General features: G+C 36.9%; 2 protein-coding genes across 2 annotated transcripts; one reads left to right on the top strand and one right to left on the bottom strand.

The window, feature by feature from the left end:
• The first annotated feature begins 1,745 nt into the window (after positions 1-1,745).
• On the top strand, positions 1,746-6,101 carry LOC148847207 (serine carboxypeptidase-like 51). The gene is made up of 14 exons (XM_088950207.1): positions 1,746-1,924; positions 2,050-2,260; positions 2,379-2,473; positions 2,585-2,692; positions 2,798-3,038; positions 3,189-3,232; positions 3,359-3,426; positions 3,526-3,631; positions 3,728-3,927; positions 4,061-4,130; positions 4,453-4,503; positions 4,798-4,850; positions 4,931-5,066; positions 5,665-6,101. The coding sequence occupies exons 2-14, from the start codon at positions 2,122-2,124 to the stop codon at positions 5,743-5,745; spliced, it is 1,392 nt and encodes a 463-aa protein (XP_088806333.1). The 5' UTR covers positions 1,746-1,924; positions 2,050-2,121; the 3' UTR covers positions 5,746-6,101.
• A 6,270-nt stretch (positions 6,102-12,371) lies between these two features.
• LOC148847208 (protein FAR1-RELATED SEQUENCE 5-like) lies at positions 12,372-17,337 on the bottom strand. The gene is made up of 5 exons (XM_088948323.1): positions 16,979-17,337; positions 16,807-16,892; positions 13,345-15,689; positions 12,931-12,990; positions 12,372-12,844 (listed from the first exon to the last, which is right to left on the bottom strand). The coding sequence occupies exon 3, from the start codon at positions 15,671-15,673 to the stop codon at positions 13,460-13,462; it is 2,214 nt and encodes a 737-aa protein (XP_088804449.1). The 5' UTR covers positions 15,674-15,689; positions 16,807-16,892; positions 16,979-17,337; the 3' UTR covers positions 12,372-12,844; positions 12,931-12,990; positions 13,345-13,459.
• Positions 17,338-20,233: the final 2,896 nt, after the last annotated feature.

Genomic DNA, 20,233 nt, shown 5'->3' on the forward strand with positions numbered 1-20,233 from the left:
AAAATCTAAAATCACTCATCTACGATGGGATTATTTAACTCACTCTTATATAACTGGAAATGGCTTCATTTCTTTAAATCTTGAAACAAACTCATTTATAAACCAAGGATCCAAAAACACAACTGGCAAGCAGAGAAAAGACAGAAAGAGAACAAGAAAAGAAAGAAAAAAAACACAAGAGATTTACATGGTTTGGCTTATAGCCACTATATAGCAGTAGGCATTACGATCACAGTCTTCACAGCTTCTCTCACCAAACCCTGACTCCCCAAACACCCGAGAGACCCTCTCACACCCATTATGCCTCACACACTCTCACGCTCTGTTTTTTCTTTCTTCTCAAGATACAACTATACAAGATAGCTTGTGGGCCTAGTTGGCATAAGCCTCTCTGCTTCCACCACAGACCACTATGAATTTTCCCTTCAGGTTTTATCAACTTTAATTGGAGCGGGTCATGGATCATATCGCAACTAGAATTCAAAGGCACCAACCCATTTCATTTTAGGTGACCTCTCCTCTAAAGAAAACCCTTTTTGAAGGTCTTGACTTTTAGGATGCCTTAAACACGAGAATTGAGTAATTTACAAACAACTGCCAGGATTCAAGTATCCATAACCAAAACCAAAAACAGAAACAAAAGCCCCTAAAAAGTTTAAACTTGATGAGAATTCTTTGGTGGTTTTGACCTTTAGGCTGCCTTAAACACGAGAATTGAGTAATTTACAAACAACTGACCGGGTTCAAACATCCATAGCAAAAACTAAAACTAAAAACAGAAACAGAAGGCCCCAAAAGTTAAAACTTGATGCAGTAGCATGTCAACCTGTTTGCATCAGATTTCAACCAGCAGCATTCAAGTACTCAGCCCATTACCAATACCAGAGTAACCAGACAACTGGCTTTGATCATGCCTTTGTCTAAACCTGATTAGTACTCAGCCCATTACCAATACCAGAGTAACCAATACCACAGAAACAGAAGGCCCCAAAAGTTAAAACTTGATGCAGTAGCATGTCAACCTGTTTGCATCAGATTTCAACCAGCTGCATTCAAGTACTCAGCCCATTACCAATACCAGAGTAACCAGACAACTGGCTTTGATCATGCCTTTGTCTAAACCTGATTAGTTGACTAATTAGTGGACTTGTCGCTCTCCATTAAGGCAATAAATGACCCATCACATGTGATTTTGGGTACAGACAGTAGGCTCCAGATAAGAAATGGCATGGCATCTACTGGTACCCTCTTGGCAGAAAGAAACTATGGATTGCAGAGACCATTGCACCTTGCGAATCTACTAAGATCAAACTAAGCATGGATGTTCTTAAGTCAACCTGAGGTTGCTTAAGAGTGATGCATAATGCACATGCAAAAGTGAAAATTATGTGCCATCCTTCCATTCTCGTCCACATTCATGTCCCCCCATTTTCAGAGCTTTGAAGCAGAAGAGAAGCTTCCTGGTCAATGGTATTAGGTTTGGAACAAATCTCCAAGACCCCATTTCTCTGAGATGAAAACAAAGAAAAAAATTATTAAAAACAGAGTCTCACCCCTCTCCACGTCTCTATACATTTATCTCAAAGAAAGTAAAAAAGTTTGTTGGAAAAATACAAAAAACCCCTCTTTTTGTGGGTGGGATCATCACTCATCAGTGTAACAGAAACTGAGAAAAAGGTGGAGTTTGATTGGTTCCAAAAATATATACAGATGGGAGTACATGGACAGTTATTATTTACTCATTTGAACTTCTTCAGAGCCTGTTCCTTCTACGTCGCTTTCACCACGGAGACCAAACTACTTTTCTGCACGCAATCTTCCCTCCTATCTTCATTGATTCCTACTGAATTTCTATTGTTATAATTAATATTCTAACACCCTTGGAACTGAGGACAAAATACACCTTGAAAAGTGACAGCAATAGGCAAACACAGTTACCTTCTTTTGCTATATTTTTCTTAATCTAGAGATATCTTTATCATAAAGGACTCCGTTTTTCTGGATTTTTTTTCCCATATTGGTTGAACGTTTTGTTGTTTGGTTCCACAGGAAAAGAGTGGCTTCACCTTAAATCCATTAACGATTTTCTGAAGTGGGGTTTTTGATTGCCTCACCTTTAGAATGGAGAAGTTGTTTTTTATTCCTTTTCTTCTTCTTCTCTCTGTTATGGTTTTTCCTTCTCTGTTCCATGGAGGAGTGGCCGGTGCTGCTGGAACCAAGGATGGATCCGAACAGTGGGGATACGTTCGAGTCCGACCCAGTAAGTCTCACGCTTTTTACTGTTAAACTGAATATTTGATAATCTTAGCGCAAGTATGCTGAGACAAAAATTTAATGGAATTGTTTTTCTGTTCTTCTTCCTTTATGGTGTGATGCAGAAGCCCACATGTTCTGGTGGTTCTATAGAAGTCCGTACAGAGCTGAATATCCTTCCAAGCCTTGGCCCATAATTCTGTGGTTGCAGGGTGGCCCTGTAAGTATTTATTATTTTAAATTCAATGAACAAATATCAGAAACCAAGATATTTGCTTCATTTAATCTCCCACACCTGAAATTGAATTTCTTATGTTTCGAGTACTTACAGGGTGCTTCAGGAGTTGGAATTGGAAATTTTCAAGAGATTGGACCACTGGACACAGATCTCAAGCCAAGAAACTCGACTTGGTTGCAAGTAGCTGATCTCTTGTTTGTAGTAAGCCATGTTTTCCTCTCAATCTCTGTCAATTCTGTGAATGAACAAGGACTGTAATGAAGCAGATATGTTCTGAATGTTTGTTAATTTCTTGGCGTAATGTAGGATAACCCAGTTGGAACAGGATACAGTTTTGTGGAGGATGAAAAGGTAATGGTGAAAACTGATGAAGAGGTAGCAACTGACTTAACTACCTTGTTGAAGAAACTCTTCAATAGGAATCTTAGGCTCCGAGGAAGACCTCTGTACATTGTAGCAGAGTCTTATGGAGGGAAGTATGCCGTTACTCTTGCACTGTCGGCTTTAAAAGCTATTGAAGCTGGAGAATTGAAGCTCAAACTAGGAGGTAATTGGGTTATGGATTGATTTTGGTTTTAGTAAAATTTATTTCTGATGGATCACTGGAAAACATAAACACTGCTTTTAGAGCAACGAGTGGAATTGTTCTGGATTTTTATTTTTCCTTTTTTGTATTTCAATTCTATTTTGGACACAGGAGTCGCTTTGGGAGACAGTTGGATCTCCCCTGAAGATTTTGTGGTGAGTGGTGGCCTTGAAATCATCAGTTTCCTATAACTTATCAGATTAAATGCATTTATGTTTGCTCTTCTTTGAAGCTATCAAATTTTTCACTAGATGTTAAGCTTCTTAATGTGAAAATTGCAGATTTCATGGGCTCCTTTGCTCAAAGATTTGTCACGGATTGATGACAATGGAGTGAAGAAGGCAAACAGGTCCCATTAATTCTATAAAATCTTGAAAAGAAGAATGAGTGAATATAAAAAATTAGTGTAGCATATTTGATTTCTCTAACAACCCATTTCACAGAACAGTCTTGTTCAACGGATTAAGCAGCAAATTGCATCAGGCCTTTATGAAAATGCAACAGATTCATGGGGTGAGCTCGAGGACGTGATTATTACAGCCAGTAACTTTGTGGTACTAATGTCTCTGCTGCCTTCTGTCTCTTCACCACTATAATTGATTTTCATCAAAGTTTTCAAAATTGTGATGAAATTCATTTGGGTACTGCAGGACTTCTACAATTTTATGCTGGACTCAGGAAGTGAAGACATTTCTACAACAACCATGGAATCATCCAAAGCAGCAGTGGTGAAGAAGTACTCAAGATATCTCAACTCCAAGAGTTTTCTTGCAGGTGGAAATGACGATATTGAAACACTGATGAATGGAGCCATCAAAGAGAAGCTCAAGATCATTCCCACAGATGTAAAGTGAGTCTTTGTACATTGAAGCAAAGTAATTTGTATTTAAGAGTATTCCTACTAATTAATTTTCTTGGGATATTGCTTCCACTTGGAAGTTACACTCTTATCATCTTTTATATGTTTGGGTTACTTCCTGCAGATGGGGAGAGCAGTCAGGGTCTGTTTTCTCAGCTTTAGAAGGTGATTTCATGAAACCAAGAATAGCTGAGGTACTGATCCAACATATCAACCAAAAAGTAGTAATTGTAAATAGGAATTCAACTGTAATTAACTCATATCTAACTTGTAGTGACACCAGTAAAAGATCATATAATTATGGAATACCCTCTAATGGATTCTTAATCAAAATTTATAGTATAAATTAATCGAACCAAAATATGTTAAGATCTTACTGATATTGCTTGTTTCATGGACAACACAGCATTTGATGTTTCTTACAGTGGATTCTCTTCTCATCCAGAGTTTTTTTCATGACTGACTTGAACAAAAAAAAAATTAAGAGATGGTCTGATATATGATTTTTGTGAACAGGTTGATGAACTTTTAGCTAAAGGGGTCAATGTGACAATATATAATGGACAGGTATCCATCCTTAATTCTTTTTCAAGGATTCAGCACCTTAAATATCTACTCAGCTGGATAAGGTTTGGACCACCCATTTGTATTTCTAGCCATAAAAATTTGTATTGATAGTTGGCACTTGGCACTTACCTCCCCCCCATGTGAACCAATGAATAAACTTTCAAACATGTATAGGACAAGTTAACACCTTCTAATTACAATCATATCATGACTGGATTGTGGGTGTCAAATTTTAATATAGTTTGAATTTCCTGTTCACATTGTTTTTTCTTCATTTTGATGGGGTTGTTGTAGCTTGATCTCATATGTGCAACCAAAGGAGCTGAAGCATGGGTCCAGAAACTCAAGTACTCTCTCTCTCTCTCTCTCTCTCTCTCTCTCTCTCTCTCTCTCTCTCTATTTATTAAAATTATTGATCTTAAATCAGGTGGAGTGGGCTGAAACAGTTCTTGAGCTTGGACAGGACCCCACTTTATTGTGGGAAGGACCATCAAACTACAAAAGGGTTCACCAGGTCATACAAGAATCTGCATTTTTATTGGATACTTGGGGCGGGTCACTTTGTAAGTTGTTCCATTCATCCATGTATCATCATCATCATCACTAATTCACTATCATCTTCATTTTCGTAGTCACTGTCTATGTCATCTCTGAATGAATCTGAGGAGAAACACTAATAAAACAACTCCCAACCGGCTACTCCACTTTGGATTCCGTGGGTTTCTTTTCTACTTTCAGAACAACCATTTAAAGAATCTGAAGTCTCAACCCGCCAGATTGTTAAAACATCAGTAGACTGGACTGGGGTGCAATTAATGGACTGAGTCTCGAGCTACCAAATCAGGCCTCTTTTGAACAACTCTCTCTGAGTTGATTTGGTAGCTCAGCCAGTCACCATATTAAATACCATAAGAGCTCGTAGCACCAACTCAGCGATCGAATTTGAACTGGGGTTCTTTCGAATCCAAAAGGGTCTTCTGATTTGGTGGGTGGTTGAGGCTTGAGAGATGAGACTGCGTACTTCCTCGTCAGGCAGCAGGCATTTTTGTGGTCAAAGCTGTATGATCGTGGGAGACTTGATGAACAGCAAACTATTTGCCTTTTTTTAGTACTTCTAGTTCCATATCTGAACGTTATTGAATGATCGAGATGTGGGTGCAGGTGCCTGTAGATCAGCCCTGTGTTGCATTGAAGATGGTAGCTGACATCACACACTCTCCAGCTGCTGCTCTTCTTCCTTGAAACTAGAACAAAGCAACCAAAAGACAGACAGACAGACAGACAGACAAAGAGAGAGAGAGAGAGAAGAAAGAGAAGTAAATGACATTACAACAGTATAAGGAGAAATGGAGTAAACACATGCAAATAGTAGCATAGATGATGGATGTGTCAAGGTAAGACACTTGCAGCCACGCAGTGGAGACTGGAGGAAGAAGACAGACAGAAGGAAACGTGGAGAGATAAGTACTGAATAAATGTCATCTCTTTTTTTTTTTTTTTAATTCTTTTCTGATTCTCATTGATGATGTTCTGAATCTTCTTTATTTATAAATATAAAATTCAGTGGAAAATTAAAAAAAAAAAACTTTAATTGTTAATATCTTGTTCTCGTAAATGCCGGCATTTGTGTTCCCCATGGATGATGCCCAAAAGACTGGATATCTTTTTATTCATTAAATCATCTCTTAATCTGTTGCTTTGTTATGAACAAATTAAATTTTCATTAATTATTATCACAAAAAGTCCTACAGAAGTTAGTCGATTCAGCTCACTTAGGCTGCAAATGGTATCTGTTTATCCGAATTAAAAATGGAGTGCAATCCAATTAAGGTCTTTTTTTTTAATTAAATTAAATATGGATCCATGAAAAATTTTTACATATATATTTATATGTGTATTTATATATAAAAAACGCAAAAATAACTAGAGCATTTCTAAGGGTGAAACAGTGAAAAATTGAGATACCAATAAATATGCCAAGAAAATTTAGGGTGCATTTATTAATACATATTAATTATACCGTAAATCTAGATATCAACCAATCACAAAATGTCAAGCCCATGTATATTTACATATAATGCATCCATCATTGAAGTTGGTCTGCTTAAGCAGAAGTTTGGCCCCCCTTGGTTTATCCTTGGGCTTGCATGTGTGTATGACATTGCATATGCAACCTGGAACCTTGGAATCCAGGTTTTGTCCACACACCATACTTGCAGTCATGCATTGGGAATATCTCCACATGAATATATAAAAACATGCAAATAGGGAGAAATTCTCAATTCATGGCTGCAATAATGGTGTGAGAATGAATTTTGTGAGGATGAAATCCAGATTCACAAACTTAGTCTGAGAGAATAGGAAGGATTTGAATTTGCTTATAATGCCCAATTTATTTTTTCATTTGGTCATTTACTTGGATAGGTAAACTTATTCGGGTACGTTTTTTTCCTGGGAAACACTTGGTAAATACATTTACCTATGTTCTTTTGTTTACTAGGTAAATAAAGCAATGGCCATTTTAGTCATAAAAAGCTATTATTAAAAGGGGCAATTTTGTCTTCCATGTATTGACAACTTCCTCCGTGAATAAAAAAATTATTTACCCACATGAAAAATGGGTATCAATTACATGGATTAGTGATACTAGGGAAAATAATTTGTTATAAGCCTCAAATGAATATGAAAAACAAACATGATATTTGAAAACAAAATCTCATTCACTAATTTTTCCCTTAAAAATCAAGAAAAGTAACGGGGCCCAAGAGAAATGTGAACAACTAGAAGACATTGGTTTTGCTTAACCAATTAACCTCACCTATTGTATGCAAAGATTGATTAAAGAAGAGATTCATGGACTTTCGAAAAGAAGCCCCCTCTCTTTTACGTGTCACACATATAAGATAGAGCTAAAGCGCACAATCAAGCTCCAATCATCCTCAACAAAATAGGAGTCTAAATCTGCTGCATCTTTTCCCTCCACTAATTCATACATACTAATTAGAAAAATGTGAGAACGAAGTTAGAAGGAGAAATAAGAACTAAATATAAACTGCCAAATTAATGAGTTATCTTCTACCAAGACTTTTGTTTTGTAAAAATTTTCTCAACTTTTCCTTTTTTTTTCCTATTTTTTCCTACAAACCAAACACATCTTAAGGGAATCCATAAAGTCATTTTCCTATCACCCTCTATTCGGTCTTGTCTTGGTAACAAATTCAAGTCTCCAAATATCAGGCCAAAATTGACAGCGGAGGCCGCAGAGAGGTAGTCAAAAAGGTGATGATTTTAGCATCTATGTATTTACCATATATGAGCATCTATGTGCTAGTAAAATCTTGGATTGACGAGATGTGAAAACACGACTTCAGCCAGTCTGAGATCAGTACTGTGCAAATAAAATATAGATAATGTCTATAGTCAGGCCACCCCCCAAGAGTGGTTGGACCATTTCCACACTGAGCCTCAAAAAGTGATTATCAATCAGTGGGCACCTGTCAACTGGCATTCTTTTTTTTTTTTTTTTAATACAGCAGAAAGACTAAGCAAAAACTAGAAAATGGTAAACCTAAAGGCTGCCTTTGGAAATTATGCAAATGGAGTGTAAATCTCAGGATAAATTTGCATTTTGGTTTATTTTTGTTTGTATTTGATAATATTATATTTATGCATTGATAAATGACAAAAAATACATTTTTCAATACATATTTATATTGATAATAAGATGTAAAATTGTAAAAGTACATTAATAAAAAAGAAGTAAATTTGCATTCAAATGGGATTTTGATAAAAAAAAAGGCATATGCTTTATTGGGATCCGTGTTTGCATCCATTACAGCTAAAAGTCCCGTAAAAATATTAATTTGTCAGTGCAAAATTAACCCAACTTTACAATTTATATAGACCTATTTACGCTCTACATATTTGCATTCACACCAGCCTGCCACTTTATTGCCTTCTCTGTGAATGTATGAATTGATTGGCTTCAACATGTCTATGGCTATCTTGGAGTCTTCCTCTATTATAATTTATAAGATTAGAAGAACCTATCTCCTTGGTTATTCTATGAACTTCAAAGCCGTCCCTCATTTTCACACCTATTGAAACCCGCTGGCACTTTGAAATTTCTTACAATACAGCCAAAATCCCAATCTTCATTGATTTTTCTAGAGGCATCAAAGTTGATCTTAACTGCTAATGGGTTTGGGAATCATTTTACCCATATGACTGAGGCTTTATCTTTAACCTCTCTATTCCCTTGCACTTCAATAAAGTTTCTCGCAATGTTTTCAAAATCGAACCAAACTGGATGATCGGACCAGAAAAGTCAAGAACCAGTTTAACCCCAAAACCACTTCTTTGCCAAAAACCATTGATTTTATCAATAAACCGCTGATCAATCCGGTTTTAAAAACGTTGGTTTCTCCAAACTCTCAAAAGTTTTCTAACTCTCTCTGGAAGTTTATGAAGTTTTATTATTAAAAATCTTTTCTTTCTTGTTTTTGTAAAAATACCAGGGAGGGTAGCTAGTTTTTAGATAAGGGTAAAAGATTTGTCTGATTGGTTTTGTATGAGATTGACACAGACTAGATCAAGTTTTCCTTTGTTGGAAGCAAAATACTAAGACCTCCGTGGAGGTTTTTCTGAAAATTACTAAAACCTCCCATTAATTTACAAAAGTGACTCTGACAGTTGCTCCGTTTGCATGTAACATCATGTGCGTGTTATATTATTTTGAAAACCCAATTGTGCTCTTTGATGATTGAATATTAAGTTAATTTTGTGATTTTTGTCTTTGATTTTCTTTCAAATTTTCAAAACATTCCAGTTTAAATACAAAGGATCTCTTCTCATCGCGGTGCTCTCCCTTAGGGGTGTCAATGGACTGGTTTTGGGTTGGATCTTGTCCAAATCAAAATTTATTTGGATGGATTGGACGGACCAATAAGATATATTCTATTGGACCAGTCCAAGCTTAATGCTCTTATGCTTCAAAGTATTTATTGGATCGGGTTGGATTGGATTGGACCTGATCCATTTGTAATGAATTTATATTATACGGGATCGGATTGAACCAATATTCAGCCCATTGATAGAAGATAAGGAAGCTCCAATGGACCAGGTTTGGATTGGAACCAATCTAAATAAAAACTAATTTGAATAGATTGGATGGTCCAAACATTAAATTGGATCAGTACAACTGTACAACATGGTCCAGAGCATTCATTGGATTGGAACTGGTCTATCTGTAATGGACTCATATTGGACCAGATTGGATTGGACCAAATCCAGTCCAATTGACACCCCTATTCCCCGCCATCAAACCCACTTTGTTTGGGTCTTCTATAAGGATCAACTTGCACGATCTGGGAGATGAAGAGGAGAACCAAAACCAACTCCATGTCTTGTTGCAAAAAATAAATAAATGAGAGCAAGGAAGATATAGCCCCATTAGTTCGTTCTACAATCTCTACAAATGAAAAAGAGAGGATGAAAACTGAAAACAGCTTGAGTTCCAGATCGGAAAGAGAGGAAGCTTATTAACTGTTGCTACCATCATCAACACCAAGTGCATGTTCAGGTGTTAAGTGACTGCATCGCCGTCACCGGCCGTGTTTCATACCACAGCTTTGTTTTTATCATAGTGTGGTGGTAACTAAAGCATGAAACAAGGGTTCAAAATACCGTCACGTATTGGCCCATATCAATCGATACATATCATATCAGAGCCTTTACGATACGCCCCTACAGCATATCACCCTGTACCGATATTTTGAACCTTGCATGCAACCATGAACGTGGCATCAGCCAATCTGAGCTGAATTGAGGACAATGGTGATGTTCCATCCGCAACCAGGCCCATAAATGGGAAATGGAGCAGATGCAGCAACAGTGGGTTCAGAAGCTGTTGTAGAACTGGAGTTACTACCTAAAGTTCTTCCTATACCCTGAAATGAAACATGGTGCTTCTCTGGTTCAAGACATTTCTCTCCTCTCCTTATAAGATTAACTTGAACTGGAGATATTTTTTGGCTCAAGAAGAATCCATACCTGATGGAGTCAGGTTCTAATGCAAGGTTCAAAGTATCAACACGTATTGGCCCATATCGGCTGATACGTATCATTCTGGGAACTCTCTAATATGCCCCTACAATGGATGTATCAGAGGTCTGACCAGTTCAAGGGGTAGAGGAGACCTAACCCCCCTGAACCGGTTGCGAAAAAATTATAAAAAAAAATGACCAAAATGTGTATCGATTCACCCGATACTGATAGGGGCAAAAAGTGGTGAGTAAGATTTGCTCCTCCGTGTCGGTGAATGAGGAGTTTAAAAGTCTGAATGTTTCTCTCCTTCTTTGTACTAAATCATGGATGTTCTTATAATATGTCTTGGGCTCAGAAAGGCCTAATTGGCCTGAGTCTTGCTGTATTTGGCTTTCTCATTGAATAAAATTACTTCACCTTTTTCTAAAAAAAATAATGATAGGAGCATATCGCATATATCAATATTTTAAACATTGATTCTAATACGTATATTGAAGCCACAATTCTTCCTGGAGAGCCACAATTGGGATCTCATGGAAAACTACAATAACAGCAGAAGCTATTATAACATCAATGCAGCCAATACAAACCAATCCGCATGTCCTTTGGTTCTGTCTGACACTGACTTCAATCTATGATAGCCACATCTTCGCAAGACAAGCTCTCAAAGCCCTCCCCCAGTTTTGGCTTCTCTAAGATGTTATGTCTTCCTCAACAACCTCTTTTGGCTTCAGTCTTCTTTCTCCACTTGTGTCGGTGGATATGACAATGAATCTACACATCTCAAATACAAGGAGATAGCTTATTATGAAAGGAAAGCTACACAATAAGAGCTGCAATGTCATCTAATAACCCTGGTTCCTGAAAGGTTATAACTTTTTTGTACTGCAAAATTGACTAGTGTCAACATGGGTTGACTGTTTGTATAGCTTTTATTAGCTTTCATCGACTTGTTTGTGATTGAATGTTAGCATCACTAGCTATAATGGATTTGAAAGAGATAAAAGGAAGAAATTTCTACTCAACTAATTGAAATGAAGAGGGTGATAGTCGAAATGGTGGTAATTGAGGCAAAAGAGATGAACTACAAAAATCCATCCGAAGAATTGCAACGAAATTCTATTGTGCATTGTATTTTATGTAATGGACCATATTTTTCTTCTTTGTTTATTTAAAGCCATTTGACCATTCCATTCAACATGAGCACTACCCATTCAACATGGGCCATATCTCATGTAGTAAAAAGCTCTAAGTTGGTCCAAGTGGCTTATTTCGACAATTGATTTTTAGCTGATTAAAGATGTTGGGATTGATTTTGTAGCTATTTGATTCATAGGCTTTCCCCACGTATGAAAAGATCTGCATGAATCTAAATCCCATCTTCCACCCAACAGGAAATTAAGCATCTAATTGGGCAAATATCTTCCATCCCAAGTATATAGTTGGATGCGAGCATGATCGTAGTAGTTGCATGATATTATGGTGTTTATATTTGGACAAAGGAATTGAACGTTCTTTAAGTTACCAAACGGGATTTCCTACTCACTTTTCCTACCCAATCTCTACCCGCTGTGAATTGCAGCCACAAATCGCTATTAAGAATTGAGAGAATGTGTGGCTGTAATTCATGGTGAGTAGAGAGTGAGTAGGAAAAGTGAGTAGGAAATCTGGGTTCTCAAGTTACAGCCTAACACAACCTTCTCCATTAGCTTAGTCGAGGCACAAGTCACAACTCAACAAAGGTGGTGCTCACCCCACATACCTGTACAAACAGAATCCAGAAGGACCAAAACCAAGTCTGCTACAATATGTTGGGATGGATGTGTACAAAAATTGGAGTTAGCACATAGAAAGAGTATATTACAAACTATTCTCAGTTGAATAGAACAGTTAGATCTTGCAAGTTGTTGCATGTACCTGTTTGTTTAGTTCATTACTGTTACACGACTAAGACAAGTTCTTTGAGAAAAGAGTCGAAGAGTCTTGACCATGCTGCTTTAAGTACAACAACATCCACAGCAATCATAAATCGTCAAGAACACCCTTGACCATCCACAGAAGATGAAAAATCTTACATTGCAGTTGCAAGTATACAGTGAAGTGACCCTACCTAGCTGGCTGCACCAAAGCATCTGCCAGAACATACATTCAGACACTTGAACTTTCAAAAATAAGAGGTTGCTTGCAAATATACATGTGATGTAATCTTTGAGAATTCAGCATTCTACAAACATGTCATGTGTGGTCCTGTGTATGTTGTTGAGTTCTTATTGTCCTATCAATACAAAAAATTTTCCTGTACAGAACATGAAAGTGTTTATTTAGTATATCTGGTCAATAAAAAACTAAAAAAGAAAGTAAAAGAGAAACATACAAAGTTACCTGAGAATACACTTGTTCACTTCATGATTGGTGTTGGTATAGTCCAATCCTTGATGAGCCCTGGAAAATATATTTTAGCATTTATAACCACACATCAAATTGAAAATGTAATATAATTCTTTTGACATAGAAACCATCACCAGACTCATATGAGATCCACTGGGAATGGGTTATTTAAAAAAGTTTACCAGGTAGTTGTGCCTATAAATAGAATCAATGAATGTGAAGAAAATTTTTATTAAGGCATTATTCAATAATCTAAATATGCCACTTGTATATTAGAATCACTAATAAATGAATTGAAATGCTTATATGTGAAACAATTTGGTGCCCAAAGAAGATTGTGTCAGATATATAAATGGTTTCAATCTACTACCTGAAATGGTTATTGATCCAAAAAATAAAAACCATTACCTGAAATAGTGAAGGTATGGTACAACTATCCTGCAAATCCATCTTGAATGTGCTAAAATTTGATTCAAGTGGATGCCATGCACTTGAATACCTTTTCACTAAGTGTAAAACCATGTTAGACCATGTTAGAAGATGATTCACCATACTTGCATATGCCATCAATGCAAGGAGAGCTACTATTTTCATTTTCAACTTCCATATTCTCAAATGGAAACAAAGATTGACCAAATGCTGTTTGCTTTAAACATGTTGACACATCTTCAAAAAGCTTCTCTCCATACTTCATCACAATCTTATAAGTATCCTGATTACATGCAGCTCTATTTACTATTTGGCTAAGCATATGAAACATCTCTTTTCTACGTATTGCCATTTTTGTATTTGCATCAAAATGCTGAGTGGAGCCATGAGATGCTTCAAATGTGATCATCCTCGCATTAATGGTCCATCTTCTCAATATATAGCATGAGGGTATCATCTTTATGCGTCTATAATCAAGTATTTTCAATGCATGCCCACATAAGATCCCAACAAATTCAAACTTTTTACAACTACAACTGATTAAATCATTTATTGTGTCAAAGGTAACTTTGTATTGTCGATTTACTCCAAACATGTTAACTATATACTCAGTTGTTGTTTCAGACACAATATGATCTTCTTCAATGCTGCAACTCAGTTGTTTCAATACTTCATCATTAAAAATAGAAAGAACTGGTGGTGTATATATTTGGGCAATATAATTCAAAGTTCCCAATTGTGTTGCCAAGGCTGGAGTGCTTTGTGTTGTTGCATATTCAGCTTTTAGCTCTTCATAACGCCTATCAGCAACCACTCTCTCAAAATGCTGAAGGAATCTTGACAAAGTGTGCTTCATATTAAGATACTTTTTCAGACAGCTATTCATCCTATCGCTTCTCTGTGCAGTGCTCATGTCAGCAGAAAATGTTTGGCGCCCAAATGCTAAAGCCCATCTATGCCTTTTATCATACAATTTTTGCAACCATTCATTCTCTTTAAGCCCATACCTATTGATCATGCTCTTCCATACATTTTCAAATTCATCCACATCCTCACAATCATATACGCAGCTGCTGAAATCCTTAGGAAATGTCTTAAATTTCTCGAATACACTATTAAGGTATTTTGTAGCATTTTGGAACATATGCCAAATACATAATCGATGATGTGATTCCGAGAATACTGAATTAATTGCATTTACCATAGCTGCATCATCATCAGTTAGAATTGTTTTCGGTTTTTTTCCACCCATTGTTTTGATAAACGCATTAAACAACCATTCAAATGTATCTATGGATTCATCATACAATAATGCAGCACCAAAAATAATTATTTGCTTATAATTATTCACTCCCACAAATAGTGCAAATGGTCGATTTTCTTGGTTTGTTCTATATGTTGTATCAAAGCATATCACATCACCGAAATGGCCATAGTCCACTATCATTTGTGCATCAGCCCAAAACAAATTTGTAACTACGTCATTTTGGTCCAATTGTATTGCATAGATAAAAGATGGGTCTTCTAATTGCTTGACTTCAAAATATTGTAGAACATTGCCTACCTCTCCCTTCTTCACTTTCCTAGTCCGCTTTGAATGTAAGTAGTTCTTTTGATCCACAGGGGTGAATCCAATATTTTCAGGGCCACTAGCTTCATTGGTCATAAGTTCCATTGATTCTTTTGGAGCTATGTTTGAATCATCTGCAATTGTAACTTGAGTACCCTGTGGCTCATTCACCTTTCTTTGTGATTTTGGCATGTGTACCTTCTTAGGTGTTACAATCATATGATTATGAGTCTCATTGAAAGCAACCACATGAAACCAACCATCTTTACGACGACTTATCTTCATTTCTGCCATACAACCACATCTTGTCTCTGCTCGAGGTTTCTTGACAATAGGCCTACGCTTATCTTGGAGACGTTTCCCTTCTTTAGAACAACAGAACTTTCTATATCTCACTTCATGAGTCTTAGAGCATGTTGCGCTACTACCTTTCCGAGCACTAAATCCAACCATTCCAGCATATCTATTATAAAACTCATATGCTTCTTCATCTGTTTTAAACATCATGCCTACCTTTGGGATCCAATCCCCCGGAACAGGGGTTAATTTGTCTTCAAATTTATTCTGTATTCTTAAATCAAGGCCTTTCTCTTCTTGAGTTTTAGGTGAACTATCAACAATAGGTTTTTCTTTATCTAGCTCAATAGGTTTGGATGGTTCATTTATGTCATTATGTTGATCTTTCTCTCCATTTAGTTCAAAACTTAGCTTTCGCATGGAGTGTGACCCAACCTCCATTTTATCTTTGATTATCCTGTTAAACACATAAGAATACAAAACATGCAATCAACTTGATAAAAATATCAATATGGTAATGCAATTTTATCATCAAAGTAACAATTATGCTTACAAAGAATACAAAGCAAGGTATTTTTGGGCATAATTTTAGCATAAAAAGACCAAGAAGATATGGATATGCAAATTACAAAGTTTTGAAAATTTGGGCATAATTTTTGTAGGATCTTGAAAAAGATTAAATGCTTTTGTGTGTGTGTGTGTGTTAGGTGGAGGGAGGGGTAGGATCTAGATCAATAATCCTCCATGCTGGTTTTTTTTTTTTTTTTTTTTTTTTTGCAAAGGTAACTGATTGGAAAAAGTTTATAGATAGTTAAAAAAGAGGAGGTTGCTAGTAAATCTTATTGCACCAGCAATAGTAACTAATGCAATTAGGTCTTGTGTATAAGCTCTATTGAATATTGTTTGATAATCATTCTTTTTTTGATCAGTTTGTTTGATAATCATTCTTCTGAGATAATTAAATGATTTTCTTATATAATCGACTTACTATAGGTATCTTTGCAAGTTAGATGCTACCTATGCAATTATTTAATTATATAGCCCTGAACTTTGACTCAACATAGAAGGCATGCAAAAGGGTCGGGTTCAGCTTTGTAGTCTTCTAGCTAGACTGGATCCAGCATTCAACCAGTGTATCAAATACTGAGTTTGAATTAATTATTTACATGGTTTGAATCCCTAAATACCAAAATATTGTCAAAATTTTGATATTTCTGTTTGTTGCATAGTGGGATTCAAACTGAGATTTCATGGTTGCAGTGAATATGTAAACTAATTGAGTTAGAGGCTCACCTCAAAATTGTAATAGTCCTACTAACCGTAGGGATGTGTTAAGATTATTAAAAAAAAGTCATAACCAATTTACCACATCAGAGTTTAAATACATATCTATTGTTTATGTTCTGATAATTATTTCCTTGTTAGAGTTAAAATTGTACATTCTTTTCATATTTAGGGATGGACCTATGCTTTAAATGCAGTACTACTGAAGGCTACAAGAATATCAGCATTAAAAAAAAAAAAAATCTTTGACATAAATGTATGGTAGCTTGTTTGGGTAGCCAGTGAATTACCTTTCTCCTACAACATGTTCTGTATGGTAGTTAACACACCGGCATCAACATGTTCTGTATGGTAGTTAACACACCGGCATTTGGCTCTGAACAAAGGAACAGATCAAAATAAATAAAGCTTTGATATTGTGTATAAGCTCTAATGAACACTGATACAGGTAAATAAACTCACCAGAGAACTTCGATCTCCGGTGAGAATTTGGCCTCCAAGTCCGGCGTGTCATCCGTTGTGCAGAATACAGTTACACTCGTTTTGTTTTGAGTTGAGAGGGTGTGTTACCTGCAAAAGCCACAGGTGTATTGTTGCACAGAAAATGTCGGCCTCCGGTGATTTTCTTATCCAACTCCAGCGTGCTATCCGTTGTGCAGACTGCAGAGTAGAGTTAGGGTTAGGGTTTAGAGATGATGAAAGATGGTACTAGGACTACAGGAGGCGGGAGGAGAAAGACTGAAAGAGAGCGAATTGTTTTGACTTCTGAGTTGATGAGACTTAGAGAGAGAGAGAGAGAGAGAGAGAGAGCACTGACGGATGAATGGGTTTAACGTGTGATGGGATTTAGTCACTGCAAGGCCCGTTCGAACAACCATCATAGCCTTGCATTGGGAATATCTCCCATGAAATAAAACATAAAAATACAGAGATGCTCCCGATGCAAGGCCGAAAAGGCTACTCGAATAGTATTCGAACAGGTGTGGCAGTGACTGAAGCCGATCTCGCTTAACGTCCATCGTTAGTGATTCGCACATGAGAAGAGTACTCTCGTGTCAAAGTGACACGTGTTGAGTTTTATAATGTTAGCAGGTTATCAGCAGAGTTTATGCTGATAGTGCAGCAAAAATCATGTAAGCCCACATCGAGCCGTATTTACGGAATATCTTTCCATGGATTTAACACAATTGTACAAGAGATATTCTCAATCTGCGTATGGATTTTGTGATCTCAGGATGTTTACAAGATATTTGCTTTCAGGAGATCCGGGCTCGATGTGATTTCGTTTCAGCACTCGGCAGCAGCATAAGAAGTCAAGAACGAGCGAAAGAAATCGTCTGAGACGATCTTCTCCTCTGCTCTCTCAAAGTCTGAAGTATTTTCACGGCTGCTGTTCTCCAAATTGGAGATTCCTCTTTGTTTGGTTGAAGATCAAAGGAGCCATTTCATCCATGTTCGAGTCCTTCTGGTATTCCGTCCCTTCTCCTTGTCACCTTTGAGGCTGAACCAATTTTGAATTATAAGACATCGTTTTCCCTTTCTGGCCGAAAAGTTTAATTTGATGTCTCTGTTTCGAAATTTTCTTTTTCGATTTCTTGGGTTCCTTGCTGACTGGAATTTGGCTTTTGGGTAATCTGCGACTCCCTATAAATTGTATTTGATCACTATTTATTATGATATATTTCGTAAATGAGCAGCTGAGTTTCGTGTTCGTTTTACATGGACAATGAAGACTGATGAGACAAATTGCTAACATATCCATAGAATCACCTTCAATCGCCACTAGTGTGAGCTTCAAGCGAGAGGCAAGCTTTAGGCCCTCTAAGAAAGTCTGAGCTTCTGCTTAGACTGGCGAACAGGCTAACAATGGGATTGCACTTACTGCACTAGTGGGTTTGCTTCAACAATCTCTCTACTCACTTAGTACTTCCATAGGGAATATTGCCATGGATTTATGGCCTCTAGTTCCGATTGATGAGCAACTAGCTAGATACAGGCATTTCCATTCATAACCTTTATGTGCGCTGCTGGCTTGGATTTAAAGTTTTCTGTTTGAAGATACAAGTTTAAGCCTCCAAACTCATACTTTATATGTTCTCTACCTGCATCACCTTGTAGTTTTTTTTTTTCAATGGGTTGCATCACCTTGTAGCTTATTCAATGCCAAACCTCGTAATCCTTTTAATGGTCATTCTAATTATATCCACACAATCTTTTATTGTGCATTGAAGCTCTAACCAAGAGAAACAATCTCAGTCACATCCTTAGGAGGAGGTTCTTGCTCAGGCGTGCTATCCTCCTGTTGTTGGCTCCCTAGGTTCATCCTGCCAATCTACACTTGGCACTAGCTCTTCTTCAACTTCATTGTACAAACTACAAAGGCCTTCAGATGGTCATATTCTGCATCACAAGGGAAACTTTCACATGCTGAAGCTGCAAGCATAATTAACATGCTGAAAGACAAAAGGTAGAAGTGAAAACTCTTGGTGTATTATTTTATTGATCAGTTAGATCAGTAAGACATTTTCTTATGTCAATGCTTATGAAAAAGGGAATTGTTTGTGCATGGGTCTTATACATCTCATAGCCACATGAAAGCCTTCTACTCTTTAGGTAATGCATGCTTTATTGGGTTTTGGTTTTGGGCCGATTCAAACCAATAATAATACGGGCGATTTTATTTCGAGTTGGCCCGACCCAATAAGTATAATGAATTATCGAAAACCGATTTGATAAAATTTGAATCGATTTGGATCCAACCCAAAACCGTCCAATTGACAGCCCTAGACAGAGGGTTGGATTCCCATTTTGTACCACCTATTTGTATTTCTGGCTACAAGGTTTTTAATGATAGTTGGCACTTAGCCCCCAACCCGACGTTAATCAAATTGACCAATGAATAAATTTTCACACATATATAGGACAAGTTAATAAACACCATCTGATCACAATCAAATTATGACTGGATATTTGCTGTAAAAAAATAATATAATTTGAATTTCCTGTTCACATTTGTTTGTCGGGGTTATCGTAGCTTGACCTCATATGTGCAACCAAAGGAGATGAAGCATAGGTCCAAAAGCTCAATTACAACTACCTACCTACCTCTATTTTTTATGAAAATTATTGACCGTTGACTTTAAAATCATGTGGAGAGGCCTGAAAACAGAATACCACGTCATTGTGGTGGTAAGGAGGACCAAACTACAAAAGAGTTCACCACAGTCATACAAGAATCTGCATTATTATTGGATTCTTGGGGCGGGTCATTTTGTAAGTTCATCTATTCATCCATGCATCACTATAACCATCATCATCATCTTTTTCATAGTCATCAATGTCAATGTCATTATTGTCACCATCTATTCATCTCTCAATGAACTTGAGAAACATTAACATATATAACTCTGAGCGGACGGAGCCACCTACTCCACATGGGGCATGAACACGGTCTTGTGAGCACCGAAGTCGATGTCCCCCCAACCTGTACCTTCCCTAAAATCACCCGTATTGGGTTGGATTTTCAGAATCCAAACTCTGGGAAAAATGCAAAATCTTTTCTGCATTTGAGGGTGGGGTGGGTAGGATTGGCAAGTTGAGTCTGGAATTACCATATAATTCTCTTTTATTTCCCATCATAAATAACACGATCAAAATTTTCAATTTTTTGATGGAAAGATGTATAAAACACAAACTATCAATTGTTCTTTCATCAAG

This window comes from Nelumbo lutea, chromosome 6 (assembly GCF_056320005.1).
Source record: "Nelumbo lutea isolate HS-2025 chromosome 6, American lotus-T2T, whole genome shotgun sequence".
Lineage (NCBI taxonomy): Eukaryota > Viridiplantae > Streptophyta > Magnoliopsida > Proteales > Nelumbonaceae > Nelumbo > Nelumbo lutea.

What these genes read in the sequence shown, in the direction of transcription:
- LOC148847207 (XM_088950207.1), top strand. Translation starts at nt 2,122, where the DNA reads ATGGAGAAGTTGTTTTTTATTCCTTTTCTTCTTCTTCTCTCTGTTATG. An exon ending in TAGCTGATCTCTTGTTTGTA is followed by an intron (nt 2,693 to 2,797) that starts GTAAGCCATGTT and finishes GGCGTAATGTAG; the next exon opens with GATAACCCAGTTGGAACAGG. An exon ending in ATCATTCCCACAGATGTAAA is followed by an intron (nt 3,928 to 4,060) that starts GTGAGTCTTTGT and finishes TACTTCCTGCAG; the next exon opens with ATGGGGAGAGCAGTCAGGGT.
- LOC148847208 (XM_088948323.1), bottom strand. Translation starts at nt 15,673, where the DNA reads ATGGAGGTTGGGTCACACTCCATGCGAAAGCTAAGTTTTGAACTAAAT.